Genomic DNA, 25,719 nt, shown 5'->3' on the forward strand with positions numbered 1-25,719 from the left:
AGAAAAGAGAAGTACTGCATTATGACACTAACGCGCACCGACTGTGAACGCTTCGGTGGGCTCAGCACTACGACGCCTCGATGCCAGCATTCGAAGGGACGCTGGCATCAAGAAGCACTACCAACGCCACCTAGGTGGCGTTCACCGTACTCAGCACAGCGGAGCGTGGCCTCCGCAATTAGCTCTGAAAATGTTTCTGAAGTTGCATCGCGGAGGCTGCAATTACGACGCGCTGTACGCGCTGATTTGACTCGGTGACGATTCAGTTACGTGCTTTGTCTTGCGCGTTGTATTAGTGTGTCAGTTACGTGCTTCGTCTCCGCGTTGTGCTAGCGTGTGTAGCGTAGTGCAGCTTCCATATGCACGGACGGTTGCTCATGGTCATCGACGTTGGTAGTCGTGATGGAGGAGACGTGCCACCAGGCGTCAGCGTGGGTGCATCAACGCCTAAGGGCGCTTTAGCCACAAACACCAATAGACATTATATATCAATGTGCATAAACATTACACTACTTCTGTGAAGACACGTTTCACTTTCGTGTTCTATACCGATTCCTATATAAGGGGGATCAACCACATTTTTCTTTTTTCTCTATCTCTCTCCCGAGCATGGCGCGCGCCGCGCGCATGCTCTCCTTACCTCTCCTTAACGTACATGTGAAGGCAACGTGTGCACGGCACGGAGAGGAGGCGAAGCTCATGCACACGCCGCTCCTCGAGGGAGGTGGTTGCTAGGTAACGCAGGTGACTCATCGCTCAGCGATGTTCTGCGGCTCGTGGCACAACTTACGGCCGGCTTAAACAGCTCCGCTGTTAAAACAAGATGCCCATGCCGCGCAACCGCTGGCAAGACGCCCGCCAGGAAATCAGGTAACCGCAACATTTCCCGGCAGCTGAGATAAATAATGGGGTATCGGAACTGTATTCCGCCGCTTGCCATGCGCCAATTTTCAAAGTGGTCAATTCACTCCCGTGAGTTCATGTTGGGGATGGTGATGATCATAATGATCATTAGAGGCATTTCATAAGGAATCGTGGCGGGCCACAAATTGTTCTCTAGCCTGCGTGACCTTGCGCGTTACCACATTGTGATCTAATATACCATCTTGTAAAGTTACCTGTGAGCATGACAATCTCCTCCTCAACTGTTAACAGCATCTTTCCCATCAGTACACTAATGCTATCGTGCTCGCTCACATCCACCACTGACCAGTTAGGCGTCCCATCAAATTTGAAATCCAGCGCTTCTTGCTGAATCGGATGCCCTCGCATTCTATTCAAATGATCCTAGCCGTATCACGTCTTCCATTTTGCTGCAACCGACACACGCCTCCTCCTGTTGCGAATTTTTGCTCCCTGATGTTCTTGTACTCAAGAACATTCGGAGGACAGCAAAAAATAGGGTCGCAAAAAAGCAAGGCACTGCTCTTTGTGTCATAGTGCAACGATTTTCTTTCTCGATTTCTTGTTAGCCGCATTTATAAGACTGCATTATTTTTTCCCAGTTTGTAGCACTGAATTTTATAGCCTCTTTTTCAACTATCTGTGCAAACCACATTTAACTTTTGTGTAAACTACAGTGTTCTAGCTTTTTTTTTTAACTCTGCGTTCCCTGCTTGTAGTTTAGATTACTCTGTACTTACTTACCCTGACTTACGCATTCTTTCCCAGTTCACTTTTTCAAGCGGTGCGAGGAAGTGCCGGCCCCTCTCGGCCACGCCAACAGTCATCGCTTATCGCAGCCAACACCACTTCCAACCCAAAGGGGTTGCATCGAATATAAATTGCAATGGCGTTCCAGTAATTTGATTTAGGCACACGGCACTGAACCAGAGACGCTGAAAATTAGGAATAACTCACTTCGGCGTCCCTCATAGTCCACTATGCAGTTTCAGTTCGGTAAACACCATAATTTATAATTATATATATATTAGCGAGGTGGTCACTTGATTGCTGCAGTGGCGGAGACGCCAGCTTGGGGGGCCTAACCAAATCAGGAGTTCTTACAGCAGCGCTATCCACAAGGACGAAAAAAAAAGCGAAAGCTTGCACCAGGCCTCGCAAAGCTCAAGACACAGCGAAGCTGGCCGATTGACTGCGTCTCTTGGTTGTAGCTAGGTTGTGTCTCCCTGTCTTTCTTTCTCTCTTTCTTTATCTCTCTCTTTCTTTCTCTATCTCTCTCTCCTTCTTTATCTCGCTCTCTTTCATTTTCTCTTTCTATCTCCCAAAGAAAGTTGTGTTGCAATCGTCAGTACAATGCAACCATATGGTTCTCATAAATGCCCGTTCTGCAAGCGTGGGTGTATAGCGCAGCGGTTATGACGCTCACCTTCAGACCGCGGGTACCCGGGTTTGAATCCTGCCTTGGCCAAGAGCGTTCATTTTGTTTTATTTATTTCCGTCGGGCGGCGAGTGCAGACGCGCCAGACCCGCCGCGGTGACTCAGTCAGCTAAGGCATTGCGCGGCTGAGCACGAGATCGCGGGATCGAATCCCGGCCGCGGCGGCCGCATTTGGATGGAGGCGAAATGCAAAAGCGCCCGTCTGCTTGCGTTGTAGCGCACGCTATAGAACCCCAGGTGGTATAAAACTAATCCGGAGCCCTCCACTACGGCGTGCCTCATAATCAGAACTGGTTTTGGCAGGGGGGTGAATCGTCCTATACCTCCCATTGGCTCTCCTGTAGCAGACGCTCAGTCGACGCTAGCGCCAAGGCGCACTTGAGTTAGGCCCTAGCGGATGGATGACGGTACCATGGTGGCAAAATAAAGAAAAAAGAAAGAAAAGCGGAGCGATTTTTTTTACCCTCCCCCATTCGCTATAGTACTTTTTCTTTCTTTTTTATAACGTTGTTCCGCTCTTTTCTCCTTTCCCTCTTGACTTTCCTATTCCTCCTCGCATGCATCGCCTCACCCTCCCCTCATGCCACGCGCAATGCTCTTTTTTTTATTTCATTTGCTGTCCGCGGCGCGCTTTTTTTTGTCGCGGGCGTTATCAGACGTAGTAGTAGTAAGTGGTTCGTGGTGAAAGGGAAAGGTTGACGCTATCTTCTTCGGCCCTTGAGGGAGCACGGCTCAGCGCCAAATTATCAGACGCACCGTCGGACCGAAGCAGGCGCTCCGCGCTCCTCTCCTGTCTGGCCGCGCCATTCGTACATTCGTGCTGCGTGCGTGTGCGCAGTGGATTCTTTTTGCGTTTTCATGCACACAGTCCCGTTCATTATTAGTATCAAGCAAGCATGTGCCCAAATTATATTAAAAATGATTACACTTAAACACAACAGTTCTTTGGACTCAGTTTATTGTTTTCGTTTGCGAAAACCAGAATTGGAGAAGACAGTGGAACACACTATAGTATGGAACAAAACGCGGATGGTGTTTCATGTACGCACATGTAAAAAACATTTATTGTAATTGCTCTAATGGCCAATGCGCAGAATAGCTTCTCACGGCCTGCTTCTCGCTCGGTCCATAAAATCCACCTCCGTGAAGTGCGCCGAGCATATTCTCCGGTTGTTGACCTTGTCTCTGGGTAAAACCATGAGGTCCATCCTTCCAGCGTAGGTTAAAAATGCTTCCATCCTGAAGAACAATAAAGATCATAAATTATAACATCGCAGTCGGAACATTCAAAGCTGAGCTCGTTTCGCGTCGCGGCAGAGTACTAGTTATGATATGTCAACCTTAATTCTCAGAAACGCTTTTTTTAAACGATGGCGACCAATTAGCTAGGAAATGACAATGACAATGACAATGATGTTTATTTGCATCAGTACATAACGCATCAGTACATGACGCGAGGGGCATGCAGAAAAAGCTGCCACATGGACAGCTTGATGAAGCCGCAGGCCCCCGCATTGGCGTTTGCGCGACGTTAGTACACACAGAAGCAGTACATCATCGTTTGCAAATGCCATTTGCACAAAATTAACCATCGCAAACCATGCAGAGCAAATGAAGAACAAAAAAAATTGTGTCCTAACAACAGGGCTTAATAAAGGAAAAAGAAAAAAGCATCTCCAACCAATAAGGACAAATGAGCAATGGTAGGCATAACGTATCGCAACTGTTCGAAAAAACACAAGGGCGAGAAAAATATAATCAAAAACACAAGCCGTAACATTAACATTTCTCATACAGACTAAACAACTAAAGTAACAAGAATATATGCAATGGGACTAGTTAGTTCCGAAAAAAAATTAAAAATTGCGAAAGCCAGGGAAAAAAATCTAGTGCAGGCAGAAATAACTATACAGAGCTTTCAAAGAGGTATTTTCCAATCCACTGGTTTCGTTGTGCAATTTATTCAGTAGCCTTGGCAGATTGTTACGAAGAGTTTGTTGTCCGTATGTCGTTCTAACAGTTTCCACTTTCCAAAACTCTCTCGTCATTGTCGTATATGCTGTAATGTTAATTTTTAGATCCGCTAGTGTTCTTAGAAAGCTGACTCCATTTTTATTTCTTGTTTGTATGCTCTACAGAGTCGATAATCGTACATATTGGCAATTGGCATTATATTATATTTTATGAAAAAATCACGTGTATGAACATATTTTGGAACGTTTTCTACGACTCGTAAGAATTTTTTTTGCAGCACATAAAGATTTTCCAAAAAGTGGCATCGCCTGGTTGCCATGGCTACGGAGCGGCAGTTTCGTGCCACACGCACAAATTACGGCTGGCTTAAACTGCGGAGGAAGACGACGACGCTCGAGCCAATGCTGATGATGATAATTTCGTAGCACACGCGCAAAATACCGCTGGCCTAAACAGCTTCTCTGTTAAAAATACACAACGGTAAACACGCTGTAAACACTATTTTAAGAACACTGTCCAGCTGAAGAAACACGCGCAAATCCAGGTATTGTTGCTACAAATTAGGTGCGTTTATAGGCTAGCGGAATAACATGTTGGGGCGCAACCGGCTGCAGAACTAAAGGTCCCAACGCACGCCAATAATAAAGTGAGCATAAGGTGCTGCTCAAGCAGTGAGCTCTGCTCTTCAGTTCTCTTCATGTTACTTTCAATTTCCTTCTTTCTATCCCTTCCTTCCTAGAGAACAAGTTCGTGACCTTTCCGGTAGCGGTTGCCAGCTTGCTTCTTACCATGTTTTTCTCTGTGCCCATTGAATATATTTTCAATCAGAATAGTAATATAATAATCCCCTATGGAAACGAACCCACAAGCCCCGTACTATAATCCTATATGCTCATATGAACCAAACCAATATAATAACAACAATAACAACAACCTATAGTTACACACCACAAGTAGCAGCACACAGAAGCAGTCTGCCTAAGCCTACAAAGACTTAGACGTGCCTGTTATTGAATGACAATCAAGGGAATCCATAATATCAATAATGGTAATATTCGCAGACATGTTTAGAGTTATGTATACATATACAGATACATATATGTATATGTATACATATACATGTATACATATGTATATATATGCATCTCTTGCGGCTCCCCCTTTCTACGTTTCTGCAGTCTCATTTTCTGCTGCAGTTCACGCACATGGTACGAAATGTTCATTTCACTTTCCCATGCTTTCCCTCTCTTCACAAGCACTGTTGTGTCAGCTTTACACTCATTTGAGAAGTTTTTTAGTATTTCCCGAATTCCGATGTTAGATTGGACTCATCACTTTTCGCGTTGTCTCGCAACACCAGGTTGACGTGCCCGACATGGCTCAACTCCTCCTGGATGATGTGCTCGAAAAGAGGAACTCGGCAACCAAGAAAAATGAAGCGGCGGAAAAGATTACTGGTGCCCGTTTCTCAACTTACGCTTACAAAAACATATAACAGACAACAGCGATTTCTCATTTTGACCCCATAAAGCCCTAACCTCATTCCGCATGACTGAAAGTTTGCAAAGTTTCACTGCATTTCATTGCAAAATTTGTGTCTCACAAAGTTTGTCTAAATTTGCGACAGTTGAAGCAAGTGACTTAAACTGGCACGGCGCAGTCACAGCAAAAATGGTAGGCGTAAGCAGGCTTAAGATATCCCTTGCGATGTGCACTGTTAGATGAGTTCCTTTGGAAATGGAATGAGTCAATCACTTATAGTGGGCTAGTTTGCCTTGCGGGCCAGTTTCAGCAATGGCTTGCACAAATGACCATCGCTTACATTACCCAAATCACCTTGCATGAACAACCCAAACTTTTAGTGACTCAGTATTATGTAGACGGACTCTTTCACATCAGAAAATGAAGTGAAACGCTATAAATAACTTCGCATATGAATGCTTCCGTAGATATAAAGTTGGCAGATTCTGTCCAAAACATGTCTGATCTCCATCATCAAAGCTTAGGTACAGACAAAACATTCTTCAATACGTTCAACTTGTCCGGCGCTTCATACTGGACGCTAAAAATGCATCCCGCCTTAGAACTCAAAATCTTGTTGTCTGGCTGATTGGTTTTCTTTGCTTGTTTGTTCGCTTGTTTTTTTAACGCTATAGCATTAAGGGCCCCGTGTCGCAGAAAATACAGCGTCGGCAACCGGCGTAGGCGTGCGATGTCAGCGGGTGGCGGAGAAAATCATCCCCAACCACTCCAACCGCGCAGGCCCTCCACACGGCGCAAGGTTTTAGTGCCACAAAAATTTAATTTATCCCAGTGAAATCCGTCAGAAAAATGGTAAAGTACCGCTTTACAATTCGGCGTCGGATTCGCCGTCGGATTGTTTACCAATCGGCGTCGGATTGTAATTTGAATGTACGAGAAAACCTAATTCTGCTAAGGGGAAACTCAAACACAAACCCCTTTTCCACCATTTCTACGAGAACTACAGCCGCGCGTTCGGGTACCTGCGAAAATGATATCCAGATGGCGCTCGCATCCTAGGCAGGTCAAATTGGTATTTCGCCTGCTAATTTGTTTTGAACACGCGCGCGCATCGGGGCAATCGCAAGCAATTATTAAAATAATAAAAAAGGTGCTAGGGCCTTCACGTTTTATTATAAGACCACTTATGTTGCCCCTGGAGAAACGTCTTTACAGCAATGCATTTCTCTTTAAAAGTGAAGCCGACTTTAAGGGGATCGGTTTAAGGGGGTCGGAGCTTAGTCTTTGAAAGCTGGCTTTCCCAGTGAATGAAGCCTACTTGCCGTATGGGAACGTGCAATGCGAATGGGTCCCGATAACGCTATCGCGTTCTACTCTTAAATGCGAACCTTAAGCGTCCTCCAATGTTTCCTTTTTTCGTTTGTGGTGTAACGTTACAGAATATGTAAGAGGGCTGTTTCTAGTTTCTCATGTAAGAAAAGCGGTCTATGACCAGACCTGTCATAATCTAACCATGTTCCTTCTTGTCCTATTTCTCATGTTCTTCTTTCTCTTAACATACCGCTTAGTGCCGTTGTCCCAGGTGAAGTTGTACGAACTCGGCACCAACTGCGTGGACGTTTTTCTCGGTGGGTGAGTATTCGAGTTAGTAACAAAAATATAAGAACTCTCTAATTGATACACTTTCGTGTTGATTTGTTTTGGTACCGAGCGCAGCTACGACACAACGAGGCTGGCGTTGACTTATTGGTTTTATCTGATGGGCAAGCACCCAGATATCCAGGAGAGAATGAGGAGTGAAGTACTGGAAGCTTTCAAGAAAGAGGTAAGTCTATCTTTTATGCAGTGAAATGAGTCAGGAAAATGTTCGGTTACATACTGGTGCGAAAACATTTCACTTACAAAAACGTGATGCCAGAAATGTTAGTTCACACTTCACATTCATGCCATTCCACACTACATCCTTATTTGCGTAAGACACGAAGCCGCAGAATTTAAATGACACTGTTTGAACCATACTGCTATCAACCAAACTGCTAGCGCAATTCGGCTGCAGTTCAGCTATAACCGAAAAAATCCCAGCGTGTGACGGTGACAAGAACCTTTATTGGTCCTGAGAAACTGGCCAGGGGGGGCCGAAGGCTCCCTCAGGTCAAGAGTGTGGCTCCGCCCACAATGGCACCGGGAGGCGAAATCCCGTTGCGATGTCGTGGGCCCTCTGGACTGCCTGGAGTTGGATGTGGTGGTGGTCGCTTCTTAGGAACTCCTCCCACTGTGTGGAAACTATAGAGTTTTCCCAGCATGTTGCTGTGAAATATTCGCTTTAGAAATTTTTTTTTCGCGTGTTGTATCATCGCTATGATCTGTTGAAACAACAAATTCTTCCGGCGTAGTATGTATCACCAATTTCTGTTAACGTTTATTAAGTTCGTGCCTGACATTACAGCACGACCTAATTTCGCATCTTTCACGCGTATCCAACGACTGGATTCACCTTCACGCATGACATGCCATTACTGAATATCACCGTGATATTGATGAAACTCTCAGGTGACGCGGTATTATAAGAAAACATTTTTTGTAAATTTTACTAATCTGCTTTTATATCGTAGAATTTTTATAATTATTGAGGTTGTTTGTTTTCCTGGTTTTCTTTTGTTGTTTTCGAAACTAATTAGCATTGACATGTAGTGACATTTTATTTCACATCTACAGTGCATTTTTATAATTGTCTTGTCTAAGCCCTTGCATCTGTAATCTATTATGTTATTGAGACAAATTTAAATTGCTAAACAAATAATTAAACCTTAAACACAGCCGACATCCTAACACATCAGAATAATCCCTGCAGATGCGAAGCTGCTAAAACGAAAATATCACCTGATTTGGTTGAGAAAAGATTGTTGCACTTTTAACTTTCCTGTCGTAAAGACTTTTGCAAGACCGATTGCAGCTAAAGTAAGCATAAAGAAAGAGAAAAGTATTATCAGGGTTTAATTTAAATATTGATGAGAACACTGAAGAAAACAACAAATGTACATGTCGTTCTGAGGCTGCTGATTTAATATAAACATGGTATTTTGTACGAAATGTATAGTTAGATATTTAATAAGTACTGTGGATGTTTTAAAATTTTGGTATAGTTGGCGGTATTGGCCATAAATATTTTGAGTGACGTTTAGTCAAGAACTTTAGCATTGGAATTGGAATAAATTAAGCTGTGTTGCGGCCCGGCTATTTCTGCCGTAAACAATGCCCCTTTAAACTAAAAAATAAAGAAGTGACGTAAACACGGGCAGGAAAACCTGACTGACATGCTTCTAAGAGTGGTTTCAAATAATGACCTTGCATGTGGTCCGGAGCGAAAATGAAACTTCAGATTTAAAAGTGTTTTTTTTTATCAAGTTGCTTTTCGAAAATTATCTTTCGGTCTACATTAATTCTAACGAAAGATTCCTTGCCTAGTCTCTTACTTGGAAGTCTGTGTTATTTTTTAAGATACCCAGAGTTAGTAATTCTTTCACGTTCTAGAATATTACGAGAGTAGCTCTTTAGTTTCAAAAGGTCCAATTCTGTCTTGCTAAAAAGGCAAATCTTTTTTAGGTTTTGAAAAATAAAGCATAAAACAAGAATGTTAGGAAATATGTAACGTTCCTTATCTACTAGTCAATGTTTTCGAATGCCTCAGTGCATTCTCCAAAGAGTGCAAATGATTTCAAAGATTTTCCTATGACCCTTCACAGAGTTAAACATGTATGACGTAACGCACACATGAAATATTTCAGTATGCATGTATATCTTATATATAAAATATTCTAGGCCTAGAACAACTTTCTTTTGCAGATGGTGAAGCTTCGAATAAGCTTTCAGTCTCTTTTCGAAATTTCTGAGGAGTTTGTATTTGCAATAAGCATATGCATGCTTTACTTATTGAACTGTTGAGCGGCATAACCATGCGCATTTATAAACTACTTAGGTGTAATAATTTGTGTGCTATTCATTGCAAATCAATATGTACATGCATGTCCGCATCTACTTACGGCAGTATGCGTAAGTTAGCTTGTTGTTTTACACTAAGTACACTGTGTTCGCCTAAAGTATCATTTAAACTGTCAAATGTACGGTGCGTATTCCTCGTCAAGAGACACATTGGTGAACCAGGGCCCTTAGCTACATATACGATGTTGAAACACAGACATGACAGTGTTCATGATAATGGTGATTAAGGGGAAACAAACTAGTGAAGGAGGCAGAAACCGAAGGTCGGTGACAACGTCTCGACAAAAGGACGCTTTCGTCATCACTTGCTGAAAACACGTCCACTCGTCGTAACGGTGGTCGCTCGACGAAGTTTCTCGTTTTGTGATTCTACTGCATTCTATTTCACTCCAGCGGAAGCGACTAGTGGGTAACATGATGCGTGTTTCTATTGTAAAATGGGAGATGCAGAGCAAAGTGGCCAAGCGGATTGAGGACAGGACAAGCTCGTGTCTTCACTTTTAGTGCTTCCTGTGTCAACGCTTCGTTTTAACCGTATCCTCCACCATGCCCACTCCTGCAGTGAACCGATTTTAACAGCCTTTTTTTGTGTGAGAGATGCGAACGGGTTTGTTTTCTTATTGTAGGATGATGAGCTCTCGATTCAGACCCTCACGTCACTGCCGTACACGAATCAAGTGCTGTTCGAGACGTTACGGATGTATCCACCCGTCCTCTCGTAAGTACTGAAGACACGTCTGTCAGTTATTTTCTAAGAGAAGAAAAAAAATGAAAGGTTATTGTGGCCATCAAAGCTCACCTCCTACGTTGTGCGGTGCAACGATAGGGCAGAAAAAAACACAAGGCTCGCAGTTATTGCCACCAAAATTTGTAGTTTGATAATTTGTGCTACCTCAGGCAGACATGCAGACAACGTTAGTAGCATGAGCTCCTTTCCGAGAGCTCCCACATATTTAAACTCGCCATGGCGATCGACGCGAAGTAGATGTCCCATTTTTCTCGTCAATAATTGCAACCGTCAAATAATTGCAACCGCTCTCCCACTTGTGTTACCGCCATGACTCACATGCTTTCGTTTCAAGTATGCTGTCGAATAAGTTGTCTAGTCTATGTAAACGTATACATTGATTAACGCCGACTATTTCACTAGTTAGGCTAGTTGCAATAGCAAAAGTGGGATACAACGCTGCAAGGGTTTACGAGACACACGGCAGAGACACGAACAATGCACCCTCGTTGAAGTTCATGTTCCTGTTGTGTGGCTGGTAAACCTCTGAAGCGTTGTATCCAAATAACATACATTGTATTTGCTTGCAATAACTAAGGTTGGGAAAATCCTGTAGTTTCTTTCTGTAACGCATTCGCGCCCTAGAACCATCTAAATTTTAAAAAATGAACAAAATAGACAAATAGAAGTACTTAAGTAATAGATAGATAGATAGATAGATAGATAGATAGATAGATAGATAGATAGATAGATAGATAGATAGATAGATAGATAGATAGATAGATAGATAGATAGATAGATAGATAGATAGATAGATAGATAGATAGATCATTTCTGAAGCTCTGAATTCATTGAGTGAAGGCTCTTCGATAGGGCGGGTTATGTTATACTTTGTTTTGCAATTTTGTTTTGAATGCAGAAAATAACTTCGGCGTGGGCAACATATACTTACATCGGCACTGTGTCGTCTGGCGAATCTGTTACTTCGATGCGTCTCCCTGCCAACTTTGAGGGTGTGCAATTTCGGTACTACCCACCGTGGTTGCTCAGTAGCTAAGGTACAGTTCGAATTTTCGCCCCCAGTCGAATCACCATTTCGCCCCCATCGAATCCCGGCCACGGCGGCCGCATTCCGGTCGATTGCGCTGGGCGAAATGCGAAAACACCCGCGTACTTAGTTTCTATTCTAGGTGCTTCTCTTTTACGTTTGAAAACGAGGACCCCAGGTGACTCCAAATTTCCGGTGACAGTCCCTCACTACGGCGTGCCTAAGAGAAACATAAATCAGGTCGTGGTTTTGCATCATCGCACAACGCAATAAACCGGACCATGCGCGCCTGTCAATTTTTTTTTAATTTCGGTACTGATACGACCTCACTTATAAGCAGCCTCGTCACAGCCACGTGCACTTGTTAATATAGCATATGTACAAGCATTCGTTATAACACATTAGTTGGAATTGTTGTTGCCTCCTGTAAAAAAAATTATTGCACCCCAAATAGGGAAGCAAGAAGTTGCGGTGGTGAAAGTATTCCAGATAAAGACTCTCCAAAGAAGCACCCGAAAAATATCATAGTAGCCAATACAGTTAGCGCAAGTTGCATTGCACTCGGTGTCACTACATCTACGGTTGGCTTTTTCTGCCGTATTCCGAGCGGCAAATTGAAGTTCCGCTTTAAAGTCCAACTTTCCATACAGAGCACTGGATATTAGGGCGTATTTTGTCGAAGTATCATTGCACCGTTTAAACAACAAATCTTCTCAGCGGTGTTTTATTCATTTACTACTATTCCACTTCTCGCTTTTCTTTTGTGTACAAATCTGATGTCGTAAGGGCTAGGTACCGCTATAGATGTCCCGTTTACAATTGTTTTAAGAGAAAGACAAATCTCTGTTCGTTTTTGATAAAGTAGTTCAATTACTACATTTACTTTTTACTGCCACTGGTGGCACAGGGTTGATTGTGTTTCTTTGTTTTTATTCCGAGGGTAAAAAAGTAAAACAAGGAGATTATGTAAATAAGATACACAGGATATAATGTCCTTTTAATTAGAATGACGCAAGTGTGGCGTGCCTGCCTTCTTTTGACTAGCCAAAACCTATTATTTCGTTGCAAATATAGCGGGTGAGTCGTTGGCGTATTTTAAGCTAAATAGAGTAACAGCGTATGGGAACAGACGAACATAAAGAAATGGACAGAACGAGCAGTGCTTCGCCCGCTTCCTCGCGTTTTTCCCGATCGATGCGATGCTCTATTTAGCTTCAACATGTATTAAACGATCTAAGTTAGCACTTTCTTCCACTGGCATCTTCCATGTCAACTCCCATGCTCTGTCACAGAAACAGCGGTTCATATGCCGCCTCACAATTTTATCATATAAACATCCGTTATGTCGCGGCACGCAGATTCACAACACGTTGCGCGGGTGAAGATTACCAGAGCGGCAAGTATCTCATCAAAAAAGGAACTTCTGTCATGGTGCCTACATACCACCTGCATCATGATCCGCAGTTCTGGACAGACCCGGAAAAGTTTGACCCCGACAGGTGAGCACCGTTGATTTTGGAGAATATCGCCATTTAAATTAACCTAAAACCAAGGTGCACTTTGGCAGTGCCATTTGAGGGAGTACCTGCTTGTGATTATAATCGGCTCCATTGTTGATAGGTAAGCTTCAGGTTGGACACGCTTGCAGTGCTTGGCGAGTGAAATTACTAACGCTGAAATAACTTTTTAAATACGTAAGCATTTCTATGCCTACCCAACGAGAAACCTGTCCATGTGTATGTGTGTCACACATACACAGACAGGGAGAAAATCAGGTAACTAACTCCTGAAAGCTGCTTCAAAAGGAGTAAAAAATGGAACGGAAACACTAAAGCACACCCCAATGCCTGCGTTAAACGTAGAGTATGAACTATACAAGCGAAAGTTGTGTCTCGTAGTTGAAAAAATTCCAGCACAGCTTCGTGAGCTTTTAACCGATCCAAAGTCCGCTTTCTGTTACAACCTTGCGCAAACACCTACAACACGTACAACGAAGACTAAACCAATAATCAAGAATAATTGTGGACACTTTATTATCACACAGGGCTGTAGTACAATGGTGCTTTCTTTTCATCGTTAAGTTTTCCCTTCTCCGTGTTGTTCTTGCTCTTAGCAGTTACGCGTGTCGTATGTGGGCGACTAATTTGATATTCTTTTGCGTAGCAGAGAAAGGACACAAGGCGAGAACGAAACAATCGAAAAAACAAATCAAAGGCACGAACAATTGAGAAGTTCGGGAGATAAGGTCCGTGTTTGTCGATGTAGTCCTTATCGCACTATATCGTGTCCTCGCACGATGTTGATATTCTGTCGCACTATCCCTTTCAATGCCATCTGTGCGCTTGTTTTCAAAGCGATAACGCTTTGGTGAAACCCACTTATCTTGGCAGGCTCCGCCTCCACATTACTGGGTAAATGGTCGCATAAGTACAAGAGGAAAAAAATAAACTAGAGGTGACGAGGCCTTCTTGAACTTCCCAAACCAATTTCTCGTTACGTCACCGATATTCGGTATCGCTTGCTCGGTAGTGGTATACCGATTATCGGTAAATAATGACTGCGTATCATTCGAAATGAATCTGGAATTACGCTACCATGAGCTGATAAATTTTCCTCGCGCCGCACAATTCATGTGCGAGAACACATATTGAAATATTTGACGCCCTAGAGAGGAGCCGTTGTTGCAGTACTTGGCGCGATATGCAAAGTGCGTAACATGAACAACACCTGATGAAACTTAAAGCGCACAAAAAGAGGAGGACACAGTAAGAAGTGGTACACACAGGCGCAAGTCGGCGCCTGACCAGCTTAGAATCACCGACTCGAGCCAGGACTACTTCGAGGATGTCCTTCATCGAGCTCGCCGGCATCTTCTCTATGAGTGATCGCAGGGCCTTGAAGAGAGCACGTAGCACCTGTTGGCAGTCTATCCTGTGGTGTTTTTTCATCGCAACGCGATTGGGTTCGCTGCAGTGCAGACACATAGCTTCGCTGTTCCGGTTGTTCTGCCGTCTTCTCTTCTATGGGGTCTCTGTTCACTGATTTGACTGCTTTAGCCGGTCCACTGCGCGATGGCACCACTGTGTCCTGGGTTCCTGAACGAGGCTTCAGGCTTGGGAAATCAGTTTCACTTCATTTGATGTCGTCTGACTCTCTGCGACTCTCCGTTTTTTTTTTTCGTCTTATTCTTCTCATCCTTTGCTGTTGGCCCCAAGATAAACATTTTCTTTCGCTTTATTGCCGCTTCCCGCGTAGGACACTTGCTATAACTAGCTGGATGACCACCACTACAGTTTGCATAAAGAAAGTTCTCCCTGCACGTGCATGTTTTGAAATCATGCGGTCCTCCACATCTCTTACACTGCTGATCACCACGGCAGTACTTGGCCACATGTCCATAGAGCTGACACTTGAAGCACCGCGGTGGTGTCTCAACGTAGTCAATGGTCTCGTGTCTTGTGATGCCCATGTTGATCTTCTGTGGGCGGTCTGTGTTTGGAGCGAACGTTAGAACCACGGTGCTGGTTCGCCTGGACTCCCATTCGGATTCGGAAGTTTGGACGCGTCGCGTGACTCTCCTTGTATGATAAACACCTTGTGGTTTTAGGTAGTTCAACAGTTCCTCGTCAGTGTACCACTTCGGCACTGCTCTAATAATACAAGTGTTTTGTAGGTACGAATTGGGCACTCGTGCTGAGATTGCAGTCCCTGAGATTGACTTGCAACTGAGAAGGGCGTTCACATGTTGTTCTGTCTGTACATCTAGGAGTAGCGCCCCTTGAGCAGTAAATCGGCTCCTAACTGGTGATGCGCCAAGAATTTCTTCAATTTCTGTGGACAGAGCAATGGGATTCACCTTTTCCAGGTTGGCTCCTTCTGTGACAGGTGTAATAATCACTGGGATTCCGACGGTCCTCTCCTTGCGGTGACGCACAAGCCTGAAGCCTTCATCGTCCAGATCTGTGATGTCAGCTATGTCACAGTCATCAATAAGCGTAGACTCGTCGTCTGTTTCTGTAGCCTTATATCTCTTGCATTTACGGTTGCTCTCAGGGTCAGTTGGTTGTCTCTGTCCCGGTGTCAGGTCAGGCGTAGTCATGACGAAGCTCCCGTTGCTACCAGATCGGGCTCTTCTGCAGGCTCCTATCGAAGCGGCGGGAGGCGAAGGCGCCCCCGGCCTCCGGTAGGGAAGGTATCTTGGCGAGTCGTCCGACGTCTTCAACAATTCTGGTTGACGAAACGTCGAAAAAATGCAAAAACACTAGGGAGCGAGACAGCAGTGCAAATGTGTCCAACCAAACTTCTTCCTCCCGTCTTCCTGTGTGCTCGTCTTTACGTGGGCTATAAGCTTCATCATGCCCTACCAACATGCCCAAAACACACAACATGCTTCGCTGGCATCAGTCGGACCATGCAGCCTCTGCTATAGGACTGCAGTTACTTGAGAATGAGATAGAAAGAATGAAACGAAATGAGAGAAAGAAAATGGGGAAAGGAAACGTAGAGATGATAATGAGATGAGAGTTTCGGCTTTTCGCTTGTGCCTTTGAGACAATAGAACCCAGTCCTTCGTGTGTCTGTGCTTGTGTGTGCGTGTGTGCGTGCGTGTGTGTGTGTGCGTGTGTGTGCGTGTGTGTGTGCGTGCGCGTGTGGATGTGTTTTCTATGCCCTCGTTCCCCAGCGAAATTGCGACCATTGTGTCATCATTCTTTCTAACAAAGAGAACCAATGAATTTACTCAAGCTCCATTACACTTCCCGCACGAAACAGATTCATCTGCGTACTTGTAACATATATACTTAAATGTGACGTCACAAGCCAAGTGTTTGGAGCAAAAACGAAATGAAAAAGACCTATAGTAATACAAAACCACCCTTAAATACTTCTCTCCTAGTTCAAATCACATTGACCATATTTCCTTTTTCTTCCCAGGTTCAGCCCTGAGAACAAGCATCTCATCGAATCCGGCCGTATACCAGCCGTTTCGGCCTCGGAATTCGCGTGTGCATCGGCCAACGTCTCGCGCTCATCGAAATGGCCTCGGTGACTTCGCAGGTGTTGCGCCGATTCCGGATAACTCACGGCCCTAGTCAAAAGGTGACGCTTATTATTGCAACAGCAATCACAAGGGCGCTCGAGACGCGATTATTTCGCCGTCATCCTCGATCGGCGTGCTCTCACAGTATCGACTGCGCTCTGTTGCGGCGTTTGCAGTGGTCAGGTTTCCAGAGACGCGAGCTGACGCTTTGTCAGTTTGGCTCTAAAAGCAACCCAGCCAAGTGTATGCCTCGTCACGCTCCGCTGAATTGCAACTGCAGGGGACTGGGCAGCATCCCATGACTGCTGTTCGCACACATGTTAACATTTCTGCTGGTCGGATGTGCGCATACTTCTCACAACATCGGCCAGGCGGCGCTGCTGCGCCTGTTGCGATGCGCTAGCATTGTTAAGTATTTTTTTTCGCTTTTTCTTTCTTTTTTTTTGTTTTCTTTTCCTTGCGGTCGCGTTGCCGCGCACATAGTGTGATGAGACGGCATCGCGCGTTCTCCTCTCATTGCTCGCGGCGCTCAGACATGCTCGTTTAAAATCTGTTTTTGCTTTCTCATACGGAGGCAAGCAACGCAAACGTTATCTTATCTCCCGCCTGTAGTCAGTGCTTTTCTTTCTTGCACCGCTCCCCCTATTCTAAGCTCGCTGTTCAAATTCAAAAGCATTCGCACATCTTGTTTTATTTTTATTGATGCAAACTTAACCAACTCCCAAAGAGCATGGGTGATTTGTGCCCGCAGAATTCTATAGCTGCACGTGCGCCAGAACAGACCGCGAAAGCAGACGACAATGGACAGCTTGTAACTATCCCCACTTATGTACGTACGTTTTACCCCTATAGCAACAAAACGGGTGTACTAGACCTCACTTTCTCTTGGATTTAAGGATGCTTGGCAAGGTAGAACTCCCAGTGAGAGCCGTTGGTGGATACAGTCTTAAACCTGAGGAGTAAACCGCCATGTTAGAGCATACCCGCAATAGCCCTGTTGATTACTTCCCAGGTGTGCTAAGCTCATTCCGTGGAACGTATTGTCAGGTTGCAGTGACAATTCTGTCCGCAGTGTGCACGTAATCTAACCTTACCCGGTTTCCTAACCGAGGTACCTTCGTTCTTCTGGAATAGTAGTAGTAGTAGTAGCAGTAGAAAACTTTATTTGTTGTTTTGCAATGGAGTCCCATAGGGTGGAGCCCTCAGTACAGGGCCCCATGTGCTATGCTATCTGGCTGGTCAATCAGGGATCGCTGGTATAGTCCAAGGCTATGCTGGAAAGAGCGCTTTCGCATGGGGATGGGGAGGCGTTGGGTATTCTAGGCAGACCGGGTGGTCTGAAGCATTCCCACGTAGAATGGCAGAGGTTTCGGTGTCATCCATAGAAAGAACATTTTTCGGGGTACTACGGGGTAGGGTAAAAAGTGTCACGGAGAGCAAGGCTGGGGAACGTATTAGTTTGGAGCTGGTGCCAAGTGGCTGCATCTGCACGGTTAAATTTCGCGTGTGGTGGAGGGAATGTTCTACGGTATAGTATTTGGTGTTATACTATATGCGTGTATGTAAGTGGTATTGTTTCCGCCTTGTCTGGGTTGGACTGGCCTTCCACCGGCGCCCGGAGGGTGACGACTCGTGATGTCGCATGAACGCGCTCATTGACAGTGAGAGACGCATGGCCAGGTGTCCAGACTAGGTGAACTAGTGGGATCTGTTGCTTCTTGTGTAGCATTTTATGAGCCATCGGGGAAATCAGCCCTTGTGTGTAGTTTCGACATGCTTGCTGTGAATCTTTAAGAAAATATATTATGTTATATGGGGGTTGAGCGCTGATGGCGAGGAATATGGCACATTCTTCTTTTTCCGTCCAGTTGTCGGTGCGTATTGTGGCTGATAATGCTATTTCGCCCCTCCAGTCGGCCACCGCTACCACTTTAGCTATAATGTTGGGGTAGCACGCGGCGTGTGTATAGAGGGTGTCGTGGTCGTTGCCGTATGCTCGCTGCAGTGTCATTGCACGTGCACGGCGCCTGCCTTTATGGTGTTCAGTAGTATTGTCTGGTACGCTAATGAAACACTGGGAGTTTCAAAATCGCCACTAACGTACAGGTCTAAAACACGTGAAGTTACTTATCAATAAAACGTTTGTCAGACCGACACTACAATGTGCCTTGCTCATCTGCAACCTATTCAGAGAATACTTAAAAAAATGACTTCGCGCAACTGCTACACAACGCCACAATATTTATTATTTCTTCACACTCCTACGACTTCAGTGTGTCATCTTTTAATCCTATCTTTTACAGCTGCACCCCAGTTCTGCCTTACTAAAGGTGTGCCTAGTACGGGCCTGATTGCACACGTCACGTGATTACAGAGACGCGCTCGTGCCAATGCTCGCGCGCTCGTCGTCGTCTTCTTCCATAGCCGGCTGCGATGCCGCTCATCATGCCAGCGTTCCCATGCTGCCCCTCATGCTCGTGCCACTGCTCGCGCATTCATCGCCGTCTTCTTCCACAGCGGACAAAAACATTGCTGCTGGCTGTATCTTGAAAGCGATTGTCTTTCACGAAGTACAAACGAACGCTCGGACACTTTTCTCGTTGGATAACTATAGAAATCCTTACGCATGTAACAGAAACCTTGAAAATTGTGTTAATTTTTTTTTTCGGCGTGGCTGTGCACTACGACCGGAATCGGCCCACGCAAGAGGCCGCGTTTCCAGCAGAATGTTCGCCTTTGTGCATACGTTTACAGCAATGTTTCCTGGTAATTATTGCGGCTACATAAGCTGCAGTTGCCGGGAAGCACGAGACGCAAACCGGGATCTTTGAGTGTTATCGCGTTTAACTCATAAAGGCAAAGCTTAAGCGTCCTCCAACCTTTTTTTCCTACTACTACTCTTTTAAGCACTAATGAAGAATGTGTAGATAAGTAGGCTTCATAAGTTACACATCAATAATGTAAGCCTTTGTTTCGTCCACATCTCTTGCGGTTATCTGTTGCATCGTCTGCTCGGTTATAGTAAATTCCTAATTAATAAATAAGGATAAATATAATAAATAAAAATAATAAATATACTCACTTTAAAAAACCACATTTGTGCTAGCATGACCAACATAGCAAAGGTCTAAAGGACAAAAGACATGCTGAATAGCTTGAAATGAAGGACGTGAAATTAACGGCGCCGCGTTGCAGATGTAGCGCATCAAAAAAAAAAAACAACTAAGAAAACTAGATGTTGGCCTTTATTCTCTTGGCTAGTATTAAACACCATCAAGAAATCAATCCAAAAATTTATTTTGTTGAATACCTAGTGATATTGTTTTATTGAGAATTGTTAACGCCTCTTTAAGCAGTGCGAGCTCTCTCTGGCAAAAGGCATTACGGTTTGCGTTGTGCCCCCATTGGAGGAGAGATCTTCATCAGGTGTTTGGTTTACCCCTGATGTCGCGCTGTGTCGGTAATTTAGTGGTAATGCACGTTCTGCCTCTTGTTTCGTTCTACCATTGCAACTGCTTTGCAAACTCGTGTCTACAGCTAAATGAACGAACGAAGCGCTGACATAAATAAGCGAATCCTGAACCACGGGAGAAGGTATGCCCGGTGTCCTAGAAATGAACGGCAAAACAGCGCTAATTTATGCATTTTATAGCTAAATAGAGTAACAGCGAATCTTACTTTTCTCCAAGCTTTGTTCATTGCTTGTTTGTGTCATTCTTCGTTTGTTCGCTTGTTTTGTCATATGCACAGCTATACTATTTAACTGCGACATCTACAAATTAGTCCAAGTTACCACTCGTGCCAACAATTTGAAAATCAAGGTGCTTCTTTACAGCACCAGTTAATTCTTAGTCTTAAAACCCCCGAGCAGAAGAAAAGTCGCATCAGTGAATGAAGAGCAGTGACGCCACCTCCAAGCTGCCCACAAGACCCCTGTGATATCACAGTTTGACGGTGTCAGCTCAGACCTTGTTATTGTTTATGTAGAAGTAATTATTACATGGTATTCTAATACGACCTTTAGTACAGCCTAACCGACTTTCATAAAGCTTTCACGCTAAAATGGACATCATATGAGGCCGCACTATAAAATTCATGAGGCCATAGCGATGTACCAACGCTGCGGCTTTGGTGCAAGCTGTCTCTTGCTGCATTTTTTGTTCCGCTGGCAATCACTTTCCTCAGCCAAATATAAGATAATATTGGTCCAAAAGAAGACTTTGCGAGGCTAAATTTATTTACTGTGGCTTCTCGTTGTTCAATAATGAAAAAGTTAAAGAATTGATGCATTCTGACACTGAAGTTTTTCATCGCATTATCTTTCAGCCTGACTTGGAACTCAACACGTACGCCTTTGTGATGGCACCAAAGGACAAAGTTTGGATCCATATACACAAGTTAAACGGCGTCAAATAAATCTCTTTTGAAGCCTACCTTCTATCGTTTCGTTCTTCTCACGTTGCGCAATTAAATCAATGGGCGTTGGTCATAATTATCCTCAGCCTAACTTTATGTCCATGCTGGACGGAGGCCTCTCCCTGCGATCTCCAATTTCCCCTGGCTTGCACTAGCTAATTTCAACTTGCGTCTGCAACTATCCTATTTCACCACACCACCTAATATTCTACCAGTCTCCCCAGCGATTCCCTTCTCTTGCCAATCATTAAATAACTCTAATGGTCCACCGGTTATCAGCCCGGCGCATTACGTGGCCTACCCAGCTCTATTTCTATCTCTGAATGTCAGCTGGAAAATCGGCCATTCCCATTTGCTCTCTGAGCCACACCACTCTCTTCCTGTCTCTTAACTTGACGCTTAAACTTTTCGTTCCATCATTCTTTGCGCAGTCCTTAACTTGTTCGAGAGCTTCTTTGTTAACATTCAAGTTTCTGCCCCATACGTGAGCACTGGTACACTGCGATGACTGTACACTTTTCTCTTATTTCAGCGACAGTGGTAAGCTTCAAGTCCAGAATTTGGTAATGCCTGCCGTATGCCCTCCAACCAATTTTATTTTTCTGTAACATTTCTTCTCAAGATCACGGCCTCTGTAAGTAACTGACCTAGATAAACGTGCTCCTGTACTGACTATAGAGGCTGACTCGCAATAAAGAATCCTAGTTCACTTGCCAGGCTATTCAGCATTAGCTCTGTCCTCAGCACATTATTATTCAACCCTATTCTTACACTTTCTTGGTTAGGTTCTCAATCATTTGTTGCGATTCTTCCCCAATGTTGTTTAACAGGACAATGTCATCTGCAAACCGAAGGTTGTTGATATATTAGCCGTTGATTCTCACTCTTAAGCCTTCCCAGTCTAATAGCATGCAGTGAATAGCATTGGAGATATTGTGTCTGCTTGCCTGACCCCTTTCTTTACAGGTAATTTTATACTTTTCTTGTGGAGAAACAGGGTAGCTGTAGAATCTTTGCAGATATTTCTCAAGATATTCACGTATGTACTCCTTAATAACTCAATGCCTCCGTGACTGCTGGTATCTCTACTGATTAAAATGCAATTTCTTAATCTGTGAAAGGCTTTTGAAGAGGTTGATTCTACTATGCATATTTCTCAATTACCTGACTGATGACATGAACGTGATTCATCCTGGAATACCATTTCCTGAAGTCAGCTAGCCTGTTCGCTTGCTTAATTGAAGTGAAATGTTGCCCGGATTCTATGGAAAAATATCTTGGTGACAATTTAATATAACACTGAAAGCAAGCTAATTGGCCTGTAATTCTTGAACGTCTCCCTTCTAATGAATCAGTATAAAGTGGGCATTGCTTCATCCTTTTTTTCTACACTTGAAGTCATTGCGCATTTCGTATAAAGGTCTGCAATCTTTTAAAGCATCATATTTATTCCATCTTTGATTCAATTGTACTGTTATCCCATCTTATCCATCAGCATTTCCCCTGGTCATGTCTTGCAAGGCCCTTCTAACATCATCGCTAGTTATAAAAGGAGCCTCTGTATCCTGTTCATCATTTCAATCAAGGTAGTGTGACCGCTCTGGGTACTGTACAGGTCAGTATAGAATTCTTCCGCTGCTTTTACAATGCCATAAAAATTGCTGATAACATGGCCCTGTGTACCTTTCACTGCATACATCTTGGCGTGTCGTATTACAAATGTTCTCACTGATTTTATGCTGCGGCAATTCTTTACGGCTTCCTTAATCATTCCGACGCTGTGATTCGATATATGGGCTACTTTCTTCTTGTTTATAAGCTTTATCAGTTCAGCGAATTTTAGCTGACCTCTTGAGTAAGACATTTTTATGCTTTGTCGTTTTTACGAGGTCCTTTGTTGCTTGGGAAAGCTTAATTACTGTATGCCTTGGCGCTTATTTCTCACTTCAATTGCTTCGGAAATCAACCTCATTACGGTTTCATGCATTTCCTCTGCCTCTAGGTTATATTTATCTTCCTGTTCTAAAGCTGTATATTTGTATGCTAGTTCGAGCCTTAATTGGTCTCCTCTACCCTTACTGCGTCTAGGTTGGCCTGTTTCTTCTTGACTAAATTTGCTCTTTCTCTCTCTGAATTAAGAGAAATCCTAGATCTCATTAACCTGTGGTCACTGCCCTTTCGAATATCTAACACTTCTACATGACATGACATGACAAGAACTTTATTTGAGTCCTGAGGAACTCCTGCACTATGTTGGAATCGGCAGAGGGTATGAAATCTATTTCCTTTCTTGTTTCTTCGTTATGGCTATTGCAGGTACACTTCTTGTTACTGTGCTTCCTGAAGATGATATTCATCATTCGGAGTCTATTCGTTTCCGAATATTTTACCAATATCTCTTTACTATTTCTCGAATTGATGTCATCGTTATGTTCCGGCAAATTTTGGAAAAAGGCCGGGAGAACCTGCCAGAGAAATGGCAATGTTCACGTCGTTATTAAAAAAAAGTATTCCATGTACACCTTTTGGAGTCTTCACTTTGGGCTTATATATCAATGTTGAACTTAAGCTGCGTTGCGATGAAATATGCAATATGCAGACATTTGTGGGATAGCTCTTGTTCATGGACATCCGTAACCAAAATCACTTAAAAATTGCATTGGCGTTCCAGTTAAAATTGTTCTGAGCTGTTTACCTGCATGACCAGTGTATTAGTGTATTACAGGGATGTACATCTAAAAAGTAGCAATGTTCAAAAAGCGACATTTACAAATAGAAAAGAACACGAATATTCGAGCAAGACTATCGGTGAATGTCAAATGGCATAAGGAATAATTTATTTCTCAACTGTGACATATAGTTTGCGTCGAGCATTCATTGTAGAAAAAAGGCTTATAGGAAACATTTACTTAGCTTATTTACAGGCGTACTAAAATTCATGTAATGCCATTTGCATATTCAGCGTGTGGTCAGCTGACAGTTGATTATGACAGTTGACAGCGACAGTTAAAAAAAACAAGTTAGCAAAAGCACGTTCCCAGACGCAGGTAGAGTGTTCATTCATTTAACCAGAGAATCGTCGCACTACAGCACCGCAAGTTCTTCTAAAAGAGGTAAAAATGAAATGTTGCGAAATGCCAAATAATAAATTGCACTGCCCTAACGCTGACGACAAATTCGCACTTTGGTTGGCTCGAAATGAGTCATTCATAATCAGCTTGGGACAGCAGTTTTCTGTACCATGCGTTCACCTACGAACTGGTGTCCCTACACACCACCCACAGTTCTTCTGCGGTAGAAAGAAGATAATGATGACGATGATGATGATGCCTCAATCAATGGCACAACCCATGTACTGTGGGGGATAGGCCACGAACCGGATGGTATTATGATTGAAATTTAAAATAAATTAGTTTAGAATTAAATAAGTATTAAAAATAAATGAAAATAAATGAATAATTGAAGGTGCGAAACGAACCAATACTTAAAAAATTGGTTAAAGTCTTTTGTACAGTCCTCGCTTTCATCGTTCTCTCCCATTTCAAACACCAATTAGTGTTTTTATCCCATATATACTCGAAAGAAACCAGTACAAGGCAATATTGAATATTGAACTGTCGAATCAAATACAAATAAAACACGAACTATTGTTTCATTCGTATACAAAACTTCCGGTATTCGCGTACCCCTGCTAAAAAGTAGTGAAAGTTCGGAATGTATAAGCAGACAAGTTTATTACCAGGATGCTCGTCTTCGATTCTGCTCAAGCATGTGAACGAAAGTTTATATTGCGAAAGCTAATTAGTGCTACTTGGTTGATATGCTAAGTGCCAGTGCCTTCATTTTCAGCAAATGATGTATGCTTCTGGACCTTTTCGACCTTCACAGCCTACATACTGTGTTATTCCGGGCAGTTTTTGCAGCTGTTAAATCGAGAGCAAAAGGGGAAAAAAAAGAAAGGCGGCACATTCCTCCTTTGGAGGTGATTGACAACATTGCGATTAGCAGTATTTCTTATGGTGGGTATGTAATTGGCCATGATATGCTTTATATAATATGATGATTATTATGACAATTAAAACGATGGAAGTTACGAGACAGGGACATGGTGGTGATATGTGCAAGGCGCGGAGTGTTTATTGAAGAGCTTAACGGAGGCACGTGGAGTGCCTGAGCTCCTCGCTCGCACTTTCCTCTGCACATGCTGGGCCACCTAGCGGCGTCGCCGCGAAGTCCGTGCGTGGCCTCCGAGAAGCCTGGCGCGGGCTGCTGCGTGCGAACATTCAGAATTGTTGCCGCGCTGGCCCCGTTCATTCGTGGCGCAGCTTGCTAAAGCGGCCGGATGCTGGGCTTAAGAGTGATACATACCTCGGGGCACATACCCAGCGGCAAATATCGGGTGGCACAAGTGGGCATGCAAGAGGTTGGACATATGCTTCCTACAACGAAAAGACGCCACGCACCAAGGAAAAGACAGGCGACCAGGAAAGGGGGTCACTGCAGCTAACTTTGTTCCGAGAAAACATCGCAGTATATAGCCAGGCCACATATTGCGTGGGAAGGTTCCGCGCATCATGCCACCCTAGATTAGTCAATATAAAACATGCGCTGGTTAAAAAATCATCTAAAAATGGAAGCTGCACTACGCTGCACACGCTAGCACAACGCGAAAGACGAAGCACGTAACTGACACA

General features: G+C 43.8%; 1 protein-coding gene across 2 annotated transcripts in view; it reads left to right on the forward strand.

The window, feature by feature from the left end:
- Positions 1–21,042, forward strand: part of LOC119454116 (cytochrome P450 3A43-like) — a 64,706-nt gene extending 43,664 nt beyond the window's left edge. For both annotated transcript variants that reach the window (XM_049667825.1, XM_049667826.1), the window contains exons 8-14: positions 5,676–5,772; positions 7,366–7,429; positions 7,514–7,622; positions 10,423–10,514; positions 12,930–13,070; positions 16,504–16,668; positions 20,936–21,042. In XM_049667825.1, the coding sequence (XP_049523782.1) occupies positions 5,676–5,772; positions 7,366–7,429; positions 7,514–7,622; positions 10,423–10,514; positions 12,930–13,070; positions 16,504–16,618 (618 nt within the window). In that variant the 3' untranslated portion in view covers positions 16,619–16,668; positions 20,936–21,042. The remainder of the gene's footprint in view (positions 1–5,675; positions 5,773–7,365; positions 7,430–7,513; positions 7,623–10,422; positions 10,515–12,929; positions 13,071–16,503; positions 16,669–20,935) is intronic.
- The last annotated feature ends 4,677 nt before the right edge of the window (positions 21,043–25,719 follow it).

The sequence above is a fragment of the Dermacentor silvarum genome, chromosome 5, assembly GCF_013339745.2.
Source record: "Dermacentor silvarum isolate Dsil-2018 chromosome 5, BIME_Dsil_1.4, whole genome shotgun sequence".
Lineage (NCBI taxonomy): Eukaryota > Metazoa > Arthropoda > Arachnida > Ixodida > Ixodidae > Dermacentor > Dermacentor silvarum.